Source organism: Fistularia commersonii, chromosome 23, assembly GCF_037954325.1.
Source record: "Fistularia commersonii isolate RoL2024-O1a breed Wild chromosome 23, RoL_Fcom_v1.0, whole genome shotgun sequence".
Classification (NCBI taxonomy): domain Eukaryota; kingdom Metazoa; phylum Chordata; class Actinopteri; order Syngnathiformes; family Fistulariidae; genus Fistularia; species Fistularia commersonii.
This window is the reverse complement of record NC_141306.1, coordinates 3,700,135-3,721,482: the sequence shown is the minus strand read 5'-3', so window position 1 is coordinate 3,721,482 and position 21,348 is coordinate 3,700,135. Positions and strand designations below refer to the sequence as shown.

General features: G+C 43.4%; 2 protein-coding genes across 2 annotated transcripts in view; both read left to right on the top strand.

Moving 5' to 3' along the window:
- Nucleotides 1-1,874: 1,874 nt before the first annotated feature.
- Nucleotides 1,875-17,111, top strand: sptlc1 (serine palmitoyltransferase, long chain base subunit 1). Its single transcript, XM_086170402.1, has 15 exons — nucleotides 1,875-1,963; nucleotides 4,726-4,833; nucleotides 4,949-5,043; nucleotides 6,282-6,375; nucleotides 6,502-6,574; nucleotides 7,851-7,983; nucleotides 8,134-8,263; nucleotides 10,014-10,103; nucleotides 10,282-10,389; nucleotides 10,573-10,668; nucleotides 11,319-11,415; nucleotides 11,492-11,546; nucleotides 13,862-13,979; nucleotides 14,581-14,654; nucleotides 15,068-17,111. Exons 1-15 carry the CDS (start codon nucleotides 1,910-1,912, stop codon nucleotides 15,159-15,161), a joined length of 1,419 nt encoding a protein of 472 aa, XP_086026528.1. The 5' UTR covers nucleotides 1,875-1,909; the 3' UTR covers nucleotides 15,162-17,111.
- Nucleotides 17,112-19,681: 2,570 nt separating this feature from the next.
- ror2 (receptor tyrosine kinase-like orphan receptor 2) overlaps nucleotides 19,682-21,348 on the top strand; it is a 68,412-nt gene continuing 66,745 nt past the window's right edge. Inside the window, exon 1 of the mRNA XM_086170685.1 lies at nucleotides 19,682-19,970. Within this exon, the coding sequence (XP_086026811.1) occupies nucleotides 19,877-19,970 (94 nt within the window). The 5' untranslated portion in view covers nucleotides 19,682-19,876. The remainder of the gene's footprint in view (nucleotides 19,971-21,348) is intronic.

Below are 21,348 nucleotides of genomic sequence, written 5' to 3'. Positions count from 1 at the left end.
TAATTAGTTTGAGATACTGCGATGGCAAAATGATGGCCGCAGGAGAGGAGTGGAATATTGATCACTGCTTAACGCGCCTCCTCAATTATTGCCTGGCGGGGTGAAATTGCTCGCCGTTCCTGATAGCAAACACTCGATATTTCAACATGCCAAATTAATGATGTCATTATCTCAGAAAATGACACTCTGGGAACGTCTGCGGAATACGATCCGGTTATCCTGGGAAAAACCTGTTGTATCCATATATGTTTATGTGAAGAACTATAAGATAGCGTGAAAACAAATGGCCGCGCTCGCTATCACTGACTAACATATGTTAAACGTATTGACAGTTTACCGCATGTGGCTTCCGTACTTGAGAAAACTCATTAAGAATATTTTAATCCATGTGTTTTTTTGTATTGCGATGTAATCAACTGAAAAGCGAACAGGGTTTTACTCATGCTGAAATGTTATAAACAATTAGCCATGCACAAGCATAACGTCATCCGCCGTAATGAGAACCTTGAACCGAGCGATGCAGTTTTCGGGATTCTCAGAAGTTAATTTAATTAAATGCTATCTTTTGATAGTGTTAGGATTTCATAAATGTTTCCCAGATAGAGGTCAAAGTTCACGTAAATGCAGGTGACTCCAAATAAAAGTCTCATTTTAAGGTTTGTGGTGTTGTTGCTTCGTACATGGGTGTCAAAATTGAACAACGCATCAACGCGCAGCAAGATCAGTAGTTCACATGTACGAGAAATTTGTCTCTGGTTGACAATTTCTCTTTGTACTGACTTGAAGGTAAACAATGACTGGACAAGAACAATAGCTGTATTATACACTGTACTGTGATTCAGACGCTTGTTTCACACCAATGAGAAGCCAAGTTTTCATCAAAATTAGCCAAAATTACGTTGCAGGGTTTGGGGGTAAATGGTCTCCACTTATATATAGTACTTTCCACTGGATTTCAAATTCACCCATCCAGACAAACATGGCAAAACTGCCATGCAAAGCCCTAAGAAGACCATCTGGAGCAAGGATAAGGTTGCTTCGGCATGCACAAACGAGGAGTTGGGGATCAAACCGCCAACTTTCCAGCTGGAGGGACGTCCGTTCCACCAGCCGAGCCTGGCAGTCTATCACTACTTGTATTAACACTACAAGTAGAAAATAAACAAACCATTAGCATATAAAAAGGTCCGTAATAAGATAGATACTGGCATTCTATTAATGAAATATAAATTCTCTTGTCCCTATTGACTTAAGTAACATATAATCTCTATGTTATGAAATAATATCAGAATTTGTTGAGTTTAATATTTGTTTAAAATGTACTCAAAATTATGAATGAATAAATAACACCATCAATTTAAGACTATAACATTATCATTAATAATATTATTATTGTTATTATTAGTAGTAGTAGTATTGCTATATTTTCTATTTATTAGTATTAGTATTATTATCATCATTACTATTATTATATAGTCATCATTTATTTTTGTAAATTTGTAAATTATAGGCATGATATACCATGCGCATACTGTTAATCTATTTATTATATCTGCACAATTGTGTTTTTGTGCTCTTCCGGTTGGATGCTAACCTGCATTTCATTGCCTTGTAAAATTAGCTAAGCTAAGCTAAGATACGATAAAATAAGATATCAACTTGATTTATCCCACAGCGGGGGAAATTAAATGTGTAATACCGATAAAGTTGACTCTAATTAAAAAAAAAAAAAACATATACGTATTATTATCAATGATATTTGCGGGGGTAGTACTATGAGTATAACTATTATTAGTAGTTGTTGCAGTATTTGTGTTAGTTTTCATCTACTAAACTTTTCCGGAGTCTCCGATTTTCCGGAAGTACTTGAACGCCGCCTCACTGATGACGTCGTGGAGGCAAAACAAACATGGCGTCCGGGCAGCAGTGGGTGTTGGTGGAGATGGTACAAGCGTTCTACGAGGTAAATTTCTCGCCTCCCTCGACCCACTAGTTCGACATTTTCACCGATATTCGTTATATCGTCGGTGCCTTTTTGATGTTGAAGTTATACTCGTTTTGGGAGACTGTCAAATGTAAACTTCTCAGTCAGGAAGTATGGTTACTCAAGCTAAGACAGCCAGTCAACGCCGAGCAGCAAAGTAACAAGGAAGTTAGCAGCTAGTTGTACATGATCTACTGAAGCTAGCAAGAGAATTACACAACATTATTTAAAAAAAAAGGATTTGCACAAGTCCCTGCGTTAGAAGGAAAACTATAAATATCTAATGTCAATTATTTATTTATATATCAACGCTCGTGTTTTCAGTGGTGATGCATGTTAAGTCTAAATCTCGCTGACACATTGTTGTGTGAAACACAAATTGACACAGTACAATAATGCTATGTTTCTTTTGTTCAAACATTTATAAGCTTTGAATCTTTATAAAGTACTTGCCTTATTACAGGTTTTCACCTGTGTCCGATAGGTATTTCTCATGGCCGATACCAATGAGGGTCATTACCTGAGTTCTGTGTAGATTTAATATAAGGAAAGGAAAGTACTGTATAGTTTCTTGTAAATAATTTCCTATGTATACAAACGTTACAAGCAAGTTAAATCTTTTACTTTTCCAGGTAGGAAATTTAGACTGATTAATCCTGTCTGGCTTCATGCTTTGTCTTTTTATGTCTAGACTTTCCGCACATTAGCCATGATTCCACATTGTGCCACAAGATCATTGCACGTTGTTGTATTGTATGAGAATTACAGTCAAACTCTGTCAAATACCTCAAGACATGGCTGAGCTTAAGCTGACAGTTAAACTTGTTTTTTTTTCATGAACCAGAAGGCAGTGACCGCATGAACTCAGGTTAAACCCATGTGTTCATGTGAAATTGTTAAGCGCCCTTGAAAATCCGTTCCTCGTGCCAGTTCACGAGAACAGGTGCGATGATCAAACTTAATAGTTTTAGTTGAGAAAACAACACTGATGTCTCATTGAAATCAACAACTCTTTGTATTTGTGTGAGTGTTAACACACTGTGATCCCCGCAATGCTGTACTGTCACAAAACTGTCACTACGCAACATATGCGAGGATATTCTGTCAGTCACAGAAATGAGCCTTTCAAGCACCACAAAGTGCACTTTAAAATCATGCTGGCAGTTGAAAAGCTCAAGCCTGGGAACTTTTCTCAACATATACTGCAGTTCCAAGCATTGATAGTTTGTTTTCACTCTGCCAGGATGATTCTTCCGGTTTCATATTTATGTCCTATAGGTTGGTTTACCTTTTCAGAAGTGCAGACCTTCAAATGATGTGTTACGGATAAGTAGCGGGAACAACAGATTTAGGTCTTTCGGCAAATGTATGAATGATTCTGTCACCAAGGAGGTAAACAACATGCATTTGCTATATAAGGCGATTTTGCTCGGTGCATGAGAGGCACCTCAGGGAAAGGCTAAGTATTGGTATGAGTTTAGCGTTAAAGCTATTGAATCATATTTAGCATCGAGACTTGCAAACTCCTGTAAGCGATTTCTCTTTGGGCATCTTTGTTTTGTAAGGTCATAGGGAATGAAGAAGTGAAGGAAAACGCTGTCAGGATTTATAATGTTTGAGTTCTTATGTTTAACATCTCGGTTGGCACCAACAGTAGCAAGACAGTAATCATATCGTATTATAAATAGCTATACTGTGGGATGTTGGCAGCTTGAAGGGTCTTGTCGTTTGCAGGATAAAACAAGCCATCAGCCAGCAGAGCCCTCTATACCGCGCTGTGATTTGACTTTAAGGGAGGTTTTATGTCATGCTGGCTTATGGATCACAAACCAGGCTTGTGTTTGTGTTTAATGCCAATAACTCAATGCTATTTTGGAGGTCAGTCAGATTTCTAGACATGATGTCAGTGCTTCCACAATGTCCCAGAGCAATACAGATGGATGGCTGAAGTTCAAATAGTGCTGGCAGGAGTTCAGTGTAAGGTACAACGTGTCCACTAGAAAGGCAATTGATACAGTGCTGGGAAGTTCCACCTATTTGATAGTGGACTTTTCTAAAACCAGAACTTCTACTATATTTCTCCTCAGGGACAGATAAAGTTTCTCTGATTCTGATTCCGATAGAATTCCATCGCTATTGTACATGTAGAGCTTGTGTGGAAGCTGGTAATTCAACAAGCAGTGTGGTATTGGAGTTGATAGTGGTTCCAGCTGTGGTACCGGGTCAACCCGTAAGAAGATCTTTGGTACCAGAACTGGACAAGAATCTTGTCCGTTGCAGACATTTGCCTCCAGGAGAGCTTCCTCGGCGCTGGGCCTGTGAGGCAAGTGGTGTCCCTGAAGATACCGAGATTTATTTGCCTTCGGTTGCACGACAAAAAGAGGAATCTGTGTCATCCGTCACCTCAGGCAGAAGGTCAGGGGGGCTGGAGAGAGGAAGGCGGTTGTCTTCTCCCTAGAGGTAGTTGAAGCATAAGGCAAGATTCTTCCTGCCTTTTGTCTATTGGCCCGTGGGAGCGACCTGGAGCACTCCACAGAAGGCCAGTTTTCCAGGAGTGTGAATATGGACCACAGGTGTTTGGAGGGGGATCATTTGTCCACATATGTCGCTTCCTGTTGATATGTGAGACACCTCAGCCGAGATGCACGCACTCTCCGATGATGTGATGGAATTGTACGTTTGCTCCTGTTGTTCAAACAGGGATTGAACTCAAATAATGTCCGCATCACTGTCTCCTCCAGGCCCCTGCCTATCACCTCATTCTGGAAGGGATACTCATTTTATGGATCATCAGACTTCTCTTCTCTAAAACCTACAAGCTCCACGAGACGTACAAACTGACAGAGAAGGTAACAGAGCAGTGAGAATCAAACTGCAGTCCTCTGTGTGTGTGTTTGTGTGTGTGTGTGTGTGAGTGGGTGTTAATGTGAGAGACCAGACAGCCAACCTGCGCTTGTTTTTTAGGAAAAAGAGGACTTGATCGAGGAGTGGCAACCGGAGCCTCTCACTCCTCCTCTTTCCAAAGACCAGCCCTCGCTCACCTACGACGTCGTCACAGGGTAGATTGAAAACCTGCATTCGAACATTTAAGCGATTTCGTTTCAATGCACAACACATGGTTCCAATCAGGCGCTTACGTTATCCTTGACCAAATCAGGTAATTAGAAGATTGTTTAGTCAAGTCACCGGGACTGATATTCATATATGGAACCGCTTGTCTGACATTTTATAGTAAATACGAAATTCTTTTTTGCGCATATTGAAGAGTGTCATTGAAATGCTCCAAGAGATGCATAAAACAAACACCGAAAGATAATTCTTTTTATTTGTTTATTACGACCGTTAAACTCCTTAAACAGGAAATAAGGATATATGGGATGTCGATGGGGTTACCACTTTAGACCTGCTCTGTTTTCAGCCGCCGGTTTTCGTTCATCGCCAGGTGAAAAGACAGTGTTTGGTGTTCATTTGGTAATAAACAATCCTGGCTGTCATGATCAGCACATTCTGTCAGACTCCATGTATATGACACTTCATCTGGGGCAGAAAATCTGGCTCGTGCAAATAACAGGCCTGGTGCGAGAAGGGCTAACACAAATCTGTTTGTTCTTGAGTGGTTCCAGTAAGCGATTGAAAAGAATGTCTGGCATTCACCGTTTCTCTGGCACATTCTGCTGACATATAACCGAGGAGTGGTGCGCTCGGCCTGTAGTAGTCATAAACAGGCAGTTCTGAATATGCCCACGCTCCAAAACACACATCTTGACCTAAAATAACAACGTGCTTGTCACCCTGAATTGGCTGCTGAACGCGTGATTGGTCGGCACACACGACCCAAACCAATCACGGGCCTGTACCGAGCCCGTGAATGAAAACTTTGTGAAGATTCTTGAATTACAAGGAATGACATCATTAATTAATGAGGTACAAAAAAAAAAAAAAATGCTTCGGCCCCCAGGGTTTGATACAGCTTTGACATATCTCATGACAAAAACATGAAAACGCGCACACACACATACACAAGAATGTTTCTTTTGCTTTTTATGCTTGTAAAGTACAGTTTCTTCTTTCTCATGCTGCAAAAACTACATTCCAGACAAGCAAGACTCCTCTGAGCTTTCCGCTTTACTGCAGACCAGAGAACATTTAATCAGCAAGCGATATTGTGACACAAGGGAACGCGTGCTGGCAGATTGTGCCTTTAACATGATAAAGGACCGGTGGACATCTCGGTTTTTTGCTGTATCATGTGCACGAGCATCCGTCACACTAAGCGTGCTGTTTTCCTGCCCGGCAGGCCTCCCAGCCACATAATCACTGTCAACGGAAAAGAGTGTATCAACTTTGCATCGTTTAACTTCCTGGGACTCCTCGACAACGAGCGGGTCAAGGTCAGCATCAGCATTTCTAATCCAAATAGTCCTGGTCTCATCGCTAACTTTGACATGTTTTCACTGTGTAGGAAGAAAAACCCAGATGATCTTTTTCTTGAATTTGTTTTTTCCCGGCTTTCACAGCAAAAGGCATTGTCATCTCTAAAGAAATATGGTGTTGGAACGTGCGGTCCAAGGGGCTTCTACGGGACATTCGGTGAGGGAATAATTCTTTCCCGGCAAAGTTTTCAACTTTTGAAGTCAGCAATTTGACTTTGGGGGCGACATAAGCGCTCTGTCTCTGCGGTTAACATTGAAGTCACATCCGTTCATTTTTCATCCGTTAGCTTCTTCCCATACTGATCCTCTCGACACATGAAAACACCCGGTTTGGACGGGTAAATAAAACCGCGTGTACGCAAGTGTTTTATGGTGTCGTCTATGAAAGAACATCACAATATCACACGCAAAAATATTACCCAACAAAGAAGTGGCATCATTTTGTTGTAACTTGTCGGTCATGATGCCTCCTGCAACATCTCTTATGTTATTGACTGTCCAGGTTGATTCAAAGATATATCTGTGTTATTGCACTAATGTTGTTCCCGCTGCAGCCTAAAGGATTGCTTATGCCATATATCCTCTCCACATCAACGCCTTTCATTTGCCTTCATCTCTATTTTTTTTGTTGCAGCCCCCTAAAACATTCTTAAAGTTCAATGCGGCTTTCAAATTGAGCGGTTGAAAAGCAGACATATGGAGGGCGCAGGTTGAGTGTGATCTTATTTTATGTAGCGCCTTCGTCATTTTCATCAACGCTCCGCCCTAATCAGCAGGATCCCTCCTCGGCGACTATCATGCTAAGCTACAAATACGTGCAATTATCGTTATTTGCGTTTCAGTGCTCGTGTGAAGAAGGCGGTTTTAGGGCCAAGGGTTAAAATACTTACCGGTAGCCGATTGAAAAAGACCAGGTGGTCTTTGTCCAAGACCAGGACCAACACTGTAGAGGCATTGAATAAAACTGCAACAACATCACAGGCACCCACCATCCTACACACACACACACACACACACACACACACACACACACACTCACATACTCCCTTGCTCTTTGGAGGCTGCAGCACTAACATTCACAGCAGGAGAGCTTCAAGTCCTCTAGCCAGATGCGGCGTCTGTTGCCAGATTCAGCTCGTGCTACTTTTCACACATTTGCAATCAACATCAGACCCACTTTGTCCTCAAATGCCAATAATGTTGAGTGTTGGTGTGAATTAAATTAAGAAGGTTTATTTTCTCAGCTGTAATAACAGTTGACCTCCACCTGAAACCAAGACTTGAGTGTTAAAACTGAAATAAAAATTCAATATCCCTCCCCCCCCTTTTAAACCATTTGGATTGAGTTTTATTCCAGTACTTCTCTTCTCACACGAATGGGATGTTGGTCTGTATACGTGTTTGCTTTCACGGCGATCGTTTCTCCCCGGCAGACGTCCACCTGGAGCTGGAGAGCCGTCTGGCTGCGTTCATGCAAACAGAAGAGGCCATCATCTACTCGTACGGCTTTGCCACCATCGCCAGCGCCATTCCTGCCTACTCCAAGAGGGGAGACATCATCTTCGTGTGAGTGCTTCATTCCAGGAGACTTTGTGTGATATTTCAAACTGATGGAGCACTTTAACATCAAAAAAACAACAACACGCAGCCCATATATTCTATACACAAGTGCCAGATGTTTACTAGGTGTCTCACTGTCCTTGGTTGTGCATCCAGGGATGAGGCTGCCTGCTTTGCCATCCAGAAGGGCCTCCAGGCTTCCCGCAGCTACATTAAATATTTCAAGCACAACGACATGGAAGATCTGGAGAGGCTGCTGAAAGAGCAGGAGCTGGAGGACCAGAAGGTTGGCACCATCTCCGAGATGGCCGCGCAGCTTGTGATTAGAAATAGAGCTGGTCTTAAGTGGTAAAGAAATTAGCCCTATGACATTTAATCACATGCATAATGTGATAATGCACGGAAACGGGTGCATGCATGTATGTATGTATGATTAGAAGATATTACAAAAATGTGGACACATATTACATGTCGATGGCCGGAATGCAAAACCTCCTATCTGGAAAATCATTTTTTTCAGGAAATGAAAAAAAAAATCATTTGATTATGGTCTTTGTTAAAGATATTCAAGAATATTCTATTGTTCACAGTATATATTTCTATGTTATAATTTAAAAATACATACCATGTATTTTTACCACTGACAATGCTGATAAGTGTTTTTTTTTCCTATTTTTTTCTGCTAAATTGTGCACCTAGGAGTTTTGTCATGTGACATTTATGTCAAAAGAAAGGGCGGACTTATCTTGCAGATAGATTTCTCACCATTCAGTGCAAAAACCCAAAATTGAAAAAATGTGCAGATAGGAGGTTTTGCATTCCAGCCATGGATATGTCACTGGTTTGTTTGATTTCTCACAATCCCATTCCCATGGCAACAGAATGTTATTCCAAACCTAGAAGTGGGTCAGAATCCGGGTTATTTCACTTTGCATACTAAATATCTTCCCAGGTCCAAACCATCAGTTTGTTTATAAGGCACTAGGAGGGATTATCACCATTATTGGTTTGAATCTTCACCGCCTCCACTACTAAATGACATTTCACCCGCCAAACATCCTCCTCGCATCCAAATGTAGCCCAGCCTCAGTTTTCCATTTGGCTGTTTTCATCGGTTCAAACAATCAGTCGGATAAATGTGAACACATCAGACAGCGTTCTTTGCCATCTAAAACACCTTAAAACATTGTGAAAGGATGCTGTTCATCCCTCCAGCAGAGTTGCAGACACTTGGAAGAAATTCCCGGAGTGCTTTTTTTTTTTTTTTAAACGGTTTCTCAGAGAAATTTGTTTTGTTTTTTTGTCTCGACTTTTAATGCTCAACTCTCCAACTGTGTCAGGGTCTCAGTATCGGTGTGTATTTTTATCCATTGCTAGATCAGAAAGCAAATATTTGAAGAACCAGATTGGAGGGGATTTCGGTGTCCGATGAGGTAGGCCGGCAGACATCTGGCACACAAAAGACCCAAAAGTCCACGAGTAGACTTTAAAATAAGACAGACGCGTGTTTATTGAGGTCGGTCCAACTCGTAAACACCTGCAATCAAGAATCTTAAACAAGAGGTTTCGAACTAAATTGTCTCAATGTGTTGCAAATGAATTGGAAAAGAAAATCAAGTTTCCCCAAAGAAAGTTAGTATTTCATCTTTTTCCATCATTTTTCAATAAACCTTCAATAAAAGCCAGACATATTTTTTATCCTGGCTAAAAAAAATCACAGATGCAATGCCTCAATTTAGCAAGTTGTGACGTTTTTTTTTTTTGTTTCATTATTTTCTCCAAAAAAAGTCACAGAATTGGCCTCGAGTAGATGATTTCCACGTACCGGCACACGTTGTAGTGAAGTTGAAGGAAGATCTCAAGCAAAGGTTGCCGAATCTGTGAGAACGACACTGTAATAAATCTAAACTGCAGAATGCTTGGATGTTTTCGTCCAGACAGCTCGTCTTCCAGTGTCTCGTGCAGACCAGCCATCTATGAAGAAAATCCTAGAAGTACTTTTTAAATTCCGATTTCTTTTTCCTATATCTTTGCAGAATCCCCGTAAGGCTCGAGTGACACGCAAGTTCATCGTAGTGGAAGGCCTCTACATCAACACCGCCGATATCTGCCCTCTCCCTGAGCTGGTAATCACGACACACACACACACACACACACACACACACACACACACATTGGAAGACCTCCTGTAAAAACACACACCGCAGTCACAGGCCACAAATAGCACGAGAGCGCCTCCAAATACGGGAGACGTGGTTTCCACCTGTGCCTTATTTCTTATTCCTGCATCTGCGAATCCTCCAGGTGAAGCTGAAGTACAAATACAAGGTGCGGATCTTCCTGGAGGAGAGCATGTCTTTCGGCGTTCTGGGAGAGCACGGCCGTGGGGTCACCGAGCACTTCGGGGTCAACGTGAGTACAAGGGTGTTGTTTACTCCACTTAAATTAATATTAAGCTGTTTTGTTTGTATGTAAAAATGGTGTCAGACGCTTATCCCCCCACGGAGGAGTTAAAGTGAACGGCCTTGTGCACACACTCCGCCAGGTTTCGACACGGTTTAAAGTGTGTCCGTCACGCCTCTCTCTTCCATGCAGATCGACGACATCGACCTGATCAGTTCCAACATGGAGAACGCCGTGGCGTCCATCGGAGGGTTCTGCTGCGGACGGTCCTTCGTCATCGATCACCAGGTAAATAAAACCAAGGGTGAAAAAAAAATCACAACACTTTTGACTGACAAGTGAGTAGTTCTTTCTCTTCTGTATTTAAAAGAAACTTAACACACACACATGATTTAAATATAAACAGCCCAGAAAATATTTTGCTCCCTTTTTATTTCCGATCGCATTCCCGATCCTTTTCTGACCACGTACAAATATTTATTTCTAATACATTTCCTGCGGATTTTTGGTGAATTGTCATTATCTGCAGATATTCCAGATAACTTGTTACCAAAGCAAGGAGATATACAAAGGGTGGGAAAAAAATCATACGCTAAGAACGGGCTCCAACAAAACCAAAACAGCGCTATTATTGCTGGCTGAAATGTTGGCACCCTCAGATTGTTATATTATTGTATGATTTAATCACAGATGCCGTTTACCGGATCACTACCTCCCTTCTTATCTGCAGCCAGAATTCAGGGTCGTCTTTAAATCCTGCTTCTGGCATGGTTTATGTTTGGTTAAGAAGTCCAAGCTGGAGCCGAGATGTTGCAAAAACACCGGAACTGCTTATTACTGTTTATTAAAAAACTCCCCGCGTGTGTTGTCGATACCTCCCGCCGCCTCTCGCCACGGTTGCGTTTTCGGATCCCGCTAAGCCTCTCGCCGTTTTGCAGCGCCTGTCGGGCCAGGGCTACTGTTTCTCCGCCTCCCTGCCGCCGATGCTGGCCGCCGCCGCGATAGAGGCCCTCAACATCATGGAGGAGGATCCAGGTAGGAGGAGGCTCGATTCCTCCGGAGCTTAATTCACGGGGAAGCGGATCTGACCGATGGCCCATGTGTTTTGCAGATATTTTCACTGTGCTGAAGAACAAATGCAAACATGTTTACCAGTCATTACAAGGGTAAGTTTGAAATACGGTTTATTATTTCGGCGGCTGTCACCGCGGGCTTGGTGTAATCGTATCTGTATGGATGTAAACATTTAGAAACTTTAATAAGCAATTACGTCCTGCCTAAACATCGTAATTTAAAATGACTCGGGGTCAACTAAAGCGGCCTTGTAAATGTTAATAATCCAAGCTAACATAATAAAGCAAATAGAAAACATTTATACTTTGAAGGCTTGCCACGTCTGAGCAAACTTGGCAATAATCTCTCGCTAATTTGTGGTGACATTTTCCCCCATGTATTTAAAAGTTTCCTGTGAGGATATGTACCAAGGATTCGAACAATATCAAATCATGGCTATCTCTCCCAAACAGTTTTCTTTCCGAAAAAAATGACCATTTAACGAGAAAAATGGTTCATTAGAATGCCGTAAATAAAAGAAGTCAAATCACAATAATATCCGTATCTCTTCTAAAGTTTATTTTTACGTGAGTTCAGTGTTGCTGGATGAAATTTCTTGAGTTTGAGGGTTTTTGAGCAAAGTCTGAAAGTCAGTCTGATGCTTTCTTAGCAGAAAGGCCATTGTTGGGTAAAGTCACCTATAACGGGAGTTCAGAAATGACCAAAATAATAACAATAAAACCTTTATGTGGCACTTTACAGAATGTTGGGACACGCTAAAAACGCAGAATGAGACTGAAAGACGTTCCAGTAAAAGATAAATAAGAGCTGACTTGGAGTGAGGAATGGAATAATAGCAAGTGAAATAATTAAACGAAATCAAGCAGTGTCGGTACAACCAGCTCATGCTTTCAGATAAATAAGAGTCTCAAAAGAGCCGCCTTATTTGCTCAAGCAGTTGATCTGCAGCCTCGGGGCTACGGTATCCGAGGCTTTCCGTGCTTCTGCTTGAAGCCCGGACCTTGGATCGGAGAAGTAAATAGATAAATTAGCGGTGCCTGAAAATCTCAATTTGCGCGGGTTCATAAGAGGTTTAAAGGTCTGACATTGAGTCGGGATCAAAGAGGACCATAAGAGAAAATGAAAGAGGTGTTTGAAAATCACTCTTTGAGTCGAAAATGCTTAACGGTACTTCAGAAAAATAATAAAATCAGCCCTTTTTTTTGCCATCGATGAGGACATGAAGTTAAAGAGGAGGAAACAGAGAACAGGCTCGGGTGGAAGAGGTTGATTGGCTTTGGCGACCCCAAAGGAAAGGAAACAAAGAAGATTTTTGTCTCGATGTGTCAAGACGGGTCTCACCAATCAACGTCAGCATTTGCTTTGTTATATACTTGCATCCAATCTAAGCAGTTCTGCGTAATCGTTATTTCAGCGGAAATAAATCGCAGGTATCCGAGGGTTTGTCACTCTGGAAGCCCTCAAACAATTGGACGGATAAAGAAAAGCATGTAACGGGTTGAAATCCCCCGAGAGGTGATTGTAAAATGAAAACATAAAGGGTCCTAGCATTGACCCCTGAGGCACTCCCCGCCTCACTCATACTAGAGAGATTCCAGTGTGCCGCTTCCGCAGTATCGGACCATCAGGTGACTCAGTCCGCCGATCGACTGCAATAATCATCAGTGATCTAGGTGCTGCTCCTCCAGCGGCACATAAAACCAGTCGTTCCGAAGTGGCCGGTGATTCTTATCAGGAGTGGCTCAGTACGCCGCCTCCTCTGTGCTGCCGTGTTAATGAAAACCAGGCTGGAATTTTTCAACAATCTTATTTTGTCCCGCAGCAGCCAAAAAAAGAAAAAAAGAAACGCCGCTCGGAATAAATTTTCTTCAGGGAACCGCTGGATGAAAGGCGGCTTAGAGAGATGACGGTTATTATGAAGGCTGGTAGGAAACGGGCCGAACACCAGCTGCCTTTTATAGTAACGTGGGACACAAGCGGCGGACAGCTGTTGGAAATTGAAAGCAACTGGGGTCTTAATACGATCCATTACTGCAAATCAAAATCTACTCGTAATTATGCGGACGGACCTGGAGGACACTGACCTCTGGGAACGGGATTTCAGGCCGAGTAACAAAAGGAATCATAACACTGGTGTACAAGTTCTTCACAGGGGGTGTTTGAGGAGATACCAGGGCTGATTGACTCCAGCTTTCTGGTGAAATAGGATTTAAGAAAAAAAAAAAAAAAAAAAAAGCAACTTCACGGTCAGAAACCGATGATTGGCCGATCAGTGAGCCAGAGGTCTTGAGAAGAAATAATAATTTGTGTGGATGGGAAGAAATCAGGGCTAAAGATGACGTAAAGAGACATTTATTGAGAGTATCTGCAGCTTACTTTGCGTTGTGTCTCGCCTGTCTCGCTCCAGGATCCCGGGCCTGAACCTCGTAGGCGTCCCGTTCTCACCGGCTTTTCACTTACAGCTGGAGAAAAGTTCAGGCTCCAGAGAGTCGGACATGCAGCTGCTCCGCTCCATCGTAGACTACGTGAGTATCGGTCCTTCTCAGCAGAATACATCTCATCCGACGTTAGCTTAAAAGATATAGCCATGTGGTCAAAAAGTGCTCATCTCCCCGAGTTGAAGCATTTATGGTACAAATTATAAATAACTTATGAATTCTGTCAAGCTTTGTTCTGGTGCTGAAATCTGTTGAATAGGACATGATTCTGCACAATATATGTCAAAATCACTCAAATCCAGGTTTAAACCTGCTGACGGGATGAAGTTCAACGCTTCGATAAACCGTCCACAGTTCCGATCAGTTTTTATCGATTCTCTACCGGAGGTGCTGAATTTTTCTGTCCGCCGCTGTTAAAAATATTTTCCGTATTTTTCTTTTTTTTTTTTTTTTGGCATATTGACAGAAAAATTCACCCGTTATTTTGCAATGATAGGATAATTCCTTGCGTTTTGCAACCTTTTGCTCAGCTCAGAACAATATCGAGGGGACAAAACACCCCGCGGTCAATAGAGCTCAGGCTGAAGCAGCCACAAAATGAACATCCCGTTTTTCTGGATCCCGCCATTTCTCCGTGCCTTTGCGTACGCTCGGCGCGTCACCGAGGCTTTTGTCCGTTGGATTTCAGTGCATGGACAGGCAGGTGGCCCTGACCCTCGCCCGATACCTGGACAAGGAGGAGCGATTCCTGCCCCCGCCCAGGTGAGACCCCGCTTTTTAACTCCTGCGGCTGCTTTGTGAGGAGACTCGGTCGGACGGCTCAGAAGCGTTTTTTTAAACTCAACGCCGAGATTTATCACTCGTTATTTATGTTATTATCCCTATTCGTTTTGAAATTTAGCAACTAGCGCAGTTGAATCCTGCATTCGCAACAAAAGTGCTGGGCGAAACAACCCTTTTTTTTGGGGGTTTATTTTTAAAATTTAACTGTAAGAAGGTCCCTGATTGATTCTGACAGGGGGGAGGTGATCGGCTGCGGCGATGAATCAGATCATGAATCAGCCTGGTCTGGCAAGAGAGGAATACTTAATCATTTTTAGACAGATAGACCAAAATAATCGTGACTGGGTGGGGGGGAATTATCGATATAAGCTGATCCTTCCGTGGCTCCCCAGCATCCGGGTGGTGGTGACCGTCCAGCAGACGGAAGAGGACATCCAGAAGGCGGTGCTGAGTATCCAGGAGGCCGCCGGAGTCGTCCTGAAATGACGGCCGTCGCGGCGTTGATCGTTAAAAGACAGAAGAAGCAAGACGTCACTGGAGTCCACTCTGTGGACATGGTAGGACTTCACTGTGAGGCTCCAGGCTCCCGCGCAGGCGGAGCTCTGCACACTGAACTTTAGTGATGTACACACTTTCTTTTTTTTTTTTTTTAAGCACTCATTGTTTGTTTCTTCGTAATTATTCGCCTTAATTCTCATGTATTACGTCTCACACATGTGCTTTTGTGTATTGTTGCTATGAATGTACCTGACAGCGGTCATCATGATGATAATAACATAATAAACTTTGTTATAGCGTGCTTCTCTTAACCAAATCTCAAATCTAGTCAGCCCTATTGTAAAACAGAAAAGTGGAAGGTAAAGTCATCAAAAACGTTATTTGAAACATCAAAAAAAAATAAGCCAATGTTAGCGGTTGTTCTGAGACGAAGTATCAAAACAAACTTCTCATACGGTTAGTGTTTAGTTTCCGATTTTCCGGTTGTACCCGCCGTGAAGGATGCTTCGTCCACTCTTTACTTCCTTTTAAAGCGCTTACATAACGCCGCAAACACTCGCTTGTCTCTTACCATCTGTTGAGCTCTGTGCACTGTGTTAGCTTTAGCTGTTAGCTCTTAGCAAACTGCAGCATTCCTGTCACCAGTGCCAAACACAGAATATGTCGCTAAGGTGCACTTTGTAATATTATAGGGAAATTTTAACTTAAGGAAACAAATATTTAGCGCAGGAGTACCTTTTAGAATGTGTTAATGGCCGACGTGCCCTTCGCTCCCCCGAATAGCATCACATCCCGGATTTGTCGTTATGACGCTTTAACCCCCTTGTAAAACCTCGCCACTCAGCAATTTACGTCATGGAGGCAGGCCGACAAGGACGGACGTCTCAGGGTCAGTGGGGAGACAAAGCATGGCTCTGCAAGCACGCAAAAAAAAAAAAAACAGTATTCAGACATTGGACGCCTGAGGAACATACCGACAGAATGTTCTAGTTACAGATAGAGAATGTTGTAGCTGTAGGGGACGTTGTCGTTATTCTCTATCCCAGAATAAAAGCAGCGCAAAGCAGACCAGATCACACACACACACACACACACACACACACACACACACCAAAGGACTGAAGCCACCAAAGAACACGTGTTGAATGACACGGCCATTAGGTTTTCGGATTTTTAGCGTTTGTTCATTGCCTTTCGAGCTGACGTTAGATGTTATTTCTTGAAGGTCACTGCCATTTCTCTTTATTTTTGTGGAATATAAACATATCTGAGTTGTCGTGTGGTTTTCTTTTCTTTTTTTTTTTTAAAAAACATTCTCACTGGAATAACTGTATTTCTGTCGGTGATCGCTATGATGTTGACCCGCCGTCATGTTTCTCAGCAAGAACGGAGATCTTGATCCTTGAAGATTCATTTGATAACTTCTATCTGTAACAAATCAAATCATTCACGGTGTTTTTTTTTTTTTTTTTCTTTAGACGTGTACTTTTTGTATGGGTTTTTTATACGCACACGGGAGGATTCTTTTAAATATATAATGATGGTATCATGACAAGCAAACGATAACTCCAATTTTCCCGTCCTGCTGCAGGTTGGACCGGTTCTCACCGATTTCGCTCACTGTTGGTCTCAGCTGAGACAATCATGGCTTCCAAATCGCACAGTAACGTAGCGTTAACAGATATCTTTGGCAAATATTAAATAAGAAAAGCGGTCCGAAGGGATTGTTACGACGTTTTAAGCCTGTTTGCTATTCTCTCTGACAGACGCTAGCGAAGCGCATGATTGTCAGCGCTTCAAAAGGTTGCGTTTTATAGCTTGTGCCTATAAATGGTTGGATTGTGTTTTTTTTCTTTCCTTTTTTTGTATGAAAACACGCCCCTGAGGGGTTCAAAGAGTTAACCGAAGTAATAAAATCTTTTCAAAACCACCATTAAATTTCAAGTCTAAAGTCTCTGGGTGGACGGGGTTTGTCCAGAACCGTGCACGGCTCCGACTGTCGGATTCACCTAACCGTTAAATAGCGAGTCATTCACACATTCGTCCATCCGTTAGCCATTTTCTTCACCCTGCCTCATAAATAATCCCCCACTGACACTGTCCCAACCTCTCTTATTCACTACCTTGCACTGCTTTGCGTACCTTGCCATTTTCCACAACCAACTAAACCACGAACGCCCGATCTCACTTTATTTTTATGGTTTATCCTGCAGTTTGAGAGGCATTGGGCAACAAGCGGTGGACCACTTGGACCGGTCGCTAGTTGATCATGGGGCCACATTTAGACATCCATCCATTTGTTACATTCCCACGTCACATGGAGACACGACCATTCACTCATTCACGTCATCTTGACAAACATTAACTCTTTCAATTCACATGTCATACGCAACCATTGACTCTCATTCAAAGGGCAAATTGGGCCATAGGTGTCAAACTCTGGCCCGCGGGCCAAATTTGGTCCGCAAAGCCACACCAAATGACCATTAGAGCTGGCCCGCCGGTGTAGTCTACTAATTTTCTGCTGGTGTTTTGGCACAAAAATCACAACAGGACCCATAAACGCCCTCTCCTCTGTGTACAGTAGTCATAGCGACCTTATGCTAATACTGGTACCCTGCTACTTACGCAGGAAACAGGATTTTGCATGTGTGCAATATTAAGTTATATATTGTAAAGTAATAAGCTATGCTTGTTACATACGTTTTTAAGCAAAACTTGTTTGGGTCCATATGAAAAGGTTCATTGCTATATCTGGAGGAAGATTTTTTTTTAATAATATCAATTTTGAGCCGCGACTTTGTCCCAGTTTTGAATTTTGGCCCGCTGTGTATTTGAGTTTGACACCCCTGTGAAGCTCCTGCATGGTTTTGGAGTGGAAGGGAACCCAAGAACCCCACGTAGATAGGCGGAGAACGTAGAGACTCCACACATAAAAGGCCTCCTGTCAGAATCCAACCAGGAACCCTGTGGGAAAGCTTGTGTTTATTTAAACAACCTAAATCTCCAAAGGGGAACACCCTCGTTGGTCTGTACACATGTCCACTTCCGTGAACAGCCGTGCAGCAGGGGTCCCCCCCCCCCCCCCCCCGACCCCCCCGACCCCCGGGGCTGATTTTCTGAACGTCAGGCTTTTATTAACCCCTCAAAGCAGGAAATGAAAAGGCAGGAAAAAGAAAAAAAAAAAAAACACAAGCGCAGGAGAAGACAGGAGAAGACGCGTTTCCGAATGTTCCCGGTTCTGATTCCTCTCCGTCTCCCCATCGGTGGTCCAATTTAATTTACAGCGAGGAAGGTGGAAAATGTGGTGTGATCTCCACAGGGGGCTCGACCGAAGAGAGACGGATTCGGCCGCTTCCCCTTCATGCTGATAATATTGTCCGCCCATCTGCCAGCCTGCCGCCTCGTCATCGCAGAGGTATGTATATGAGGTGTGCGTCGCCTCGGGGTTAAGAATTCCAGCTGTTTTCTCCTATTATTACCAGCCATGCGGTGCGAGCCTGGGCTTTGTGTGTGTGTGTGTGTGTGTGTGTTTTACAGAGGCCTGTGAACGCCTCCTGCGACGCAGGAAATACCATCAGGTTTCTGGGCTCTGGCAGGTGTTTGCATGTGCGGACGGATTTCGTCGCCGCGACAACATCACACGCGTGTGAGATTTTCCCAGGTGTGAAGCTCAGATCCAAATCCAGGTCGGGAGGGAAGAACCTGACCTGCATTCATTTTGCTGGTTTAACAAAAACGTTGGGTTTTTCCCTCGTCTCAAAACAATCTGCGACTTGTTTGACGGTCAGTTCTTTCTGATTCAATTTACTTAAAATGTATCCAATATTTTTAGATTTTTTTTTATTTAAGTTTTATTGATATAATTTAAAAAAATAGATAAACCAGTCATGTGGTCCTATAAATCAAGTAAATTTACAAACAGAGAGCGTAAAAAACACAAATTAATTTTAACTTAATTTAAAGGATACACATTATTCAACATAATCAAAATGGAGATTTATTCAAGGGTTCAGTCAGTATTTCTTTTTAAATATAAGCATTTAAAATATATATTTTTCTGTTATTGATTTGCAAAACCAGTCAGTATTTCTTTATAAGTAAAAGAATTAAAAAATACATATTTTTCTGTCATGTTTTTGACGTGCAAAACCAGTCATGATTTCTTTATAAATATAAGAAAATTAGAAATACATATTTTTGTGACATGATTTTGATCTCCAAAACCAGTCATTATTTTTTATAAATATAAGAATTTAAAAAATATAAATTTTTTAATTTTATCAATCACAAATGGACATTGTGCCACTTCCGTCCCAGGGGGCGTGGTCTTGTCTTAAGCCCCGCCCACCGACACACCTGCTGCTTCTCACGCCGCCTCACCTGCGCCCCGCAAAACCTGCGTTACCTGTTGCAGCCGACAGGGGGCGCCCTATCCCCGCAGCCTCTTCCCGCAAAACGCCGAGAGGGGAGAGAGAGAGAGAGAGAGAGAGAGAGTGAGACTGAAAGAGGGAAAGAGAGAGAGAGAGGGGAGCACTGCTGCGCCGCACCGGGCCCCCGCGTCCACGTCCCCGCAACTTCATGCGTGACTCCCGTGCCACCTGGAGAGTGCGGTTCCTGTCCGGGTTACGAACGTCGCAGAAGGAGAAGAACAAGGAGAAGAAGTTGGAGAAGGAAGATCCCTGAGGAGCTCCCGCCTGCGGATGAGGGCCCCTCCGGTGAGAGCCTCCGGTGCGGCCGCCATGCGGACCCCGCTCCTGGTGCTCCTCTTCGCGGCCGCGGCTCTGAGATGCGACGGTGAGTGACTTTTCCATGTCTTTGGGCTCCCGCGAAAAGATGCACGGAGATCACGCACATTCCAAGTGATCTTCCTTGTAAACACGCACCAAAAAAAAAAAAAAAACACAGAATGAGCACTTTAATTTGGCCTGCGGATGAAGTTTGGAAACTTTAAACACACTCATTCACTTCTCAAGTGCAACTCCCAACTTCTGTCTGTACTTGTACGCTTTGTTGTTTTTCACTGCATGTTAAGCTTCGCACACACGCACGCAGTCGTTCTTGCAAAAGTTGTCTAGAGAAATGTGTGTGTGTGTGTGTGTGGTGGGGGGGGGGGGGTTCTTTGACCACCGAAGCTCTTTGTTGACATGCCCCCCCCCCCCCTTAGATGAGATGCCCCCCTGTGTCGGGGCTCAAAGGGCCGCTGTGTCCTTGTCATGTTAATGGCCCTCATGGCTCCAGGTGATCTCCAGTCTTTGTCAGTCATGTTAATTCATTTACTCCCCTTTTTTTTTGGGGGGGGGGTTGTTGTTGAGATTTCCTGTTTTCAACTCTGGCATTTAGAAGTTACCATTTGGTGGGCAGTGAAAGGGTCTGCTGGAGGAGGTTGGGAGGTAAATCATTAGCGCCCCTCCCCCCCCCTTTCACCCTCTTAAGTTGAGCAAGTCTTTCTCTTGTATCTGTGACCCGGAGAAGCGCCCCCTCCTCCCCTCCCGTTGGCTGCCGGAGGCCCAGCGGGGCTTTGGAAAGCCGGGCCGTTCAAAGGCAGTAGAAGAAGAGATGTTCCGGATGACCTCCGAGCAAAGATGGTGGCGCAGTGCCTCCCGACTCGGACGTGCCCGTGAGGTCAAAGTCAACAGTCCGCCGTGAAGATATGTCCTTATCCCGGGGTTTTACTAGATGACATCGGGGAAACTGGATTTGAGTTGGAGGACAAACGCCCGGGTGGACCCACAAAACGAGCTGGCGCCCGAGGAAGTTTCTCCAGAAACAACCTCCCTCGGCCAACATCAACGAGGACGCCGTCCGTTTGCGCGAAATGCGGGCACATCTGGCAGCGGCTCATACGGCGGTTTTCGGGGGAGGTTTCTTCCTTGTATCTGTTGAAGAACGATACCCGTAGAAGAAGTGGTTTTGGCGGTGAGTCTCTGGTTCAATTCCGAGTCGCCGTGATCTCCCTTTATGTGCACGCCTCCTTCCCAAATATGCGTGAATATAATGTGCGAATGAGTGAATGAATGCTCATGTGTCTCTGTGAGGTCTGAGCTTCTCAGATCTTCTTGTCGTGGTAACAGGACTTGTATTCCTTCACTTGGAGACGTTTCACCCCTCATCCCAGAGGCTTCCTCAGTTCTCTATGTTTGAATGAGTGAACGAATGGACCAATAACCGTTGG

Coding starts and splice junctions, on each gene's coding strand:
- sptlc1 (XM_086170402.1), top strand. CDS start 1,910: ATGGCGTCCGGGCAGCAGTGGGTGTTGGTGGAGATGGTACAAGCGTTC. Junction 1,964..4,725: donor TGGTACAAGCGTTCTACGAG/GTAAATTTCTCG, acceptor TGTCTCCTCCAG/GCCCCTGCCTATCACCTCAT. Junction 10,669..11,318: donor CCTTCGTCATCGATCACCAG/GTAAATAAAACC, acceptor GCCGTTTTGCAG/CGCCTGTCGGGCCAGGGCTA.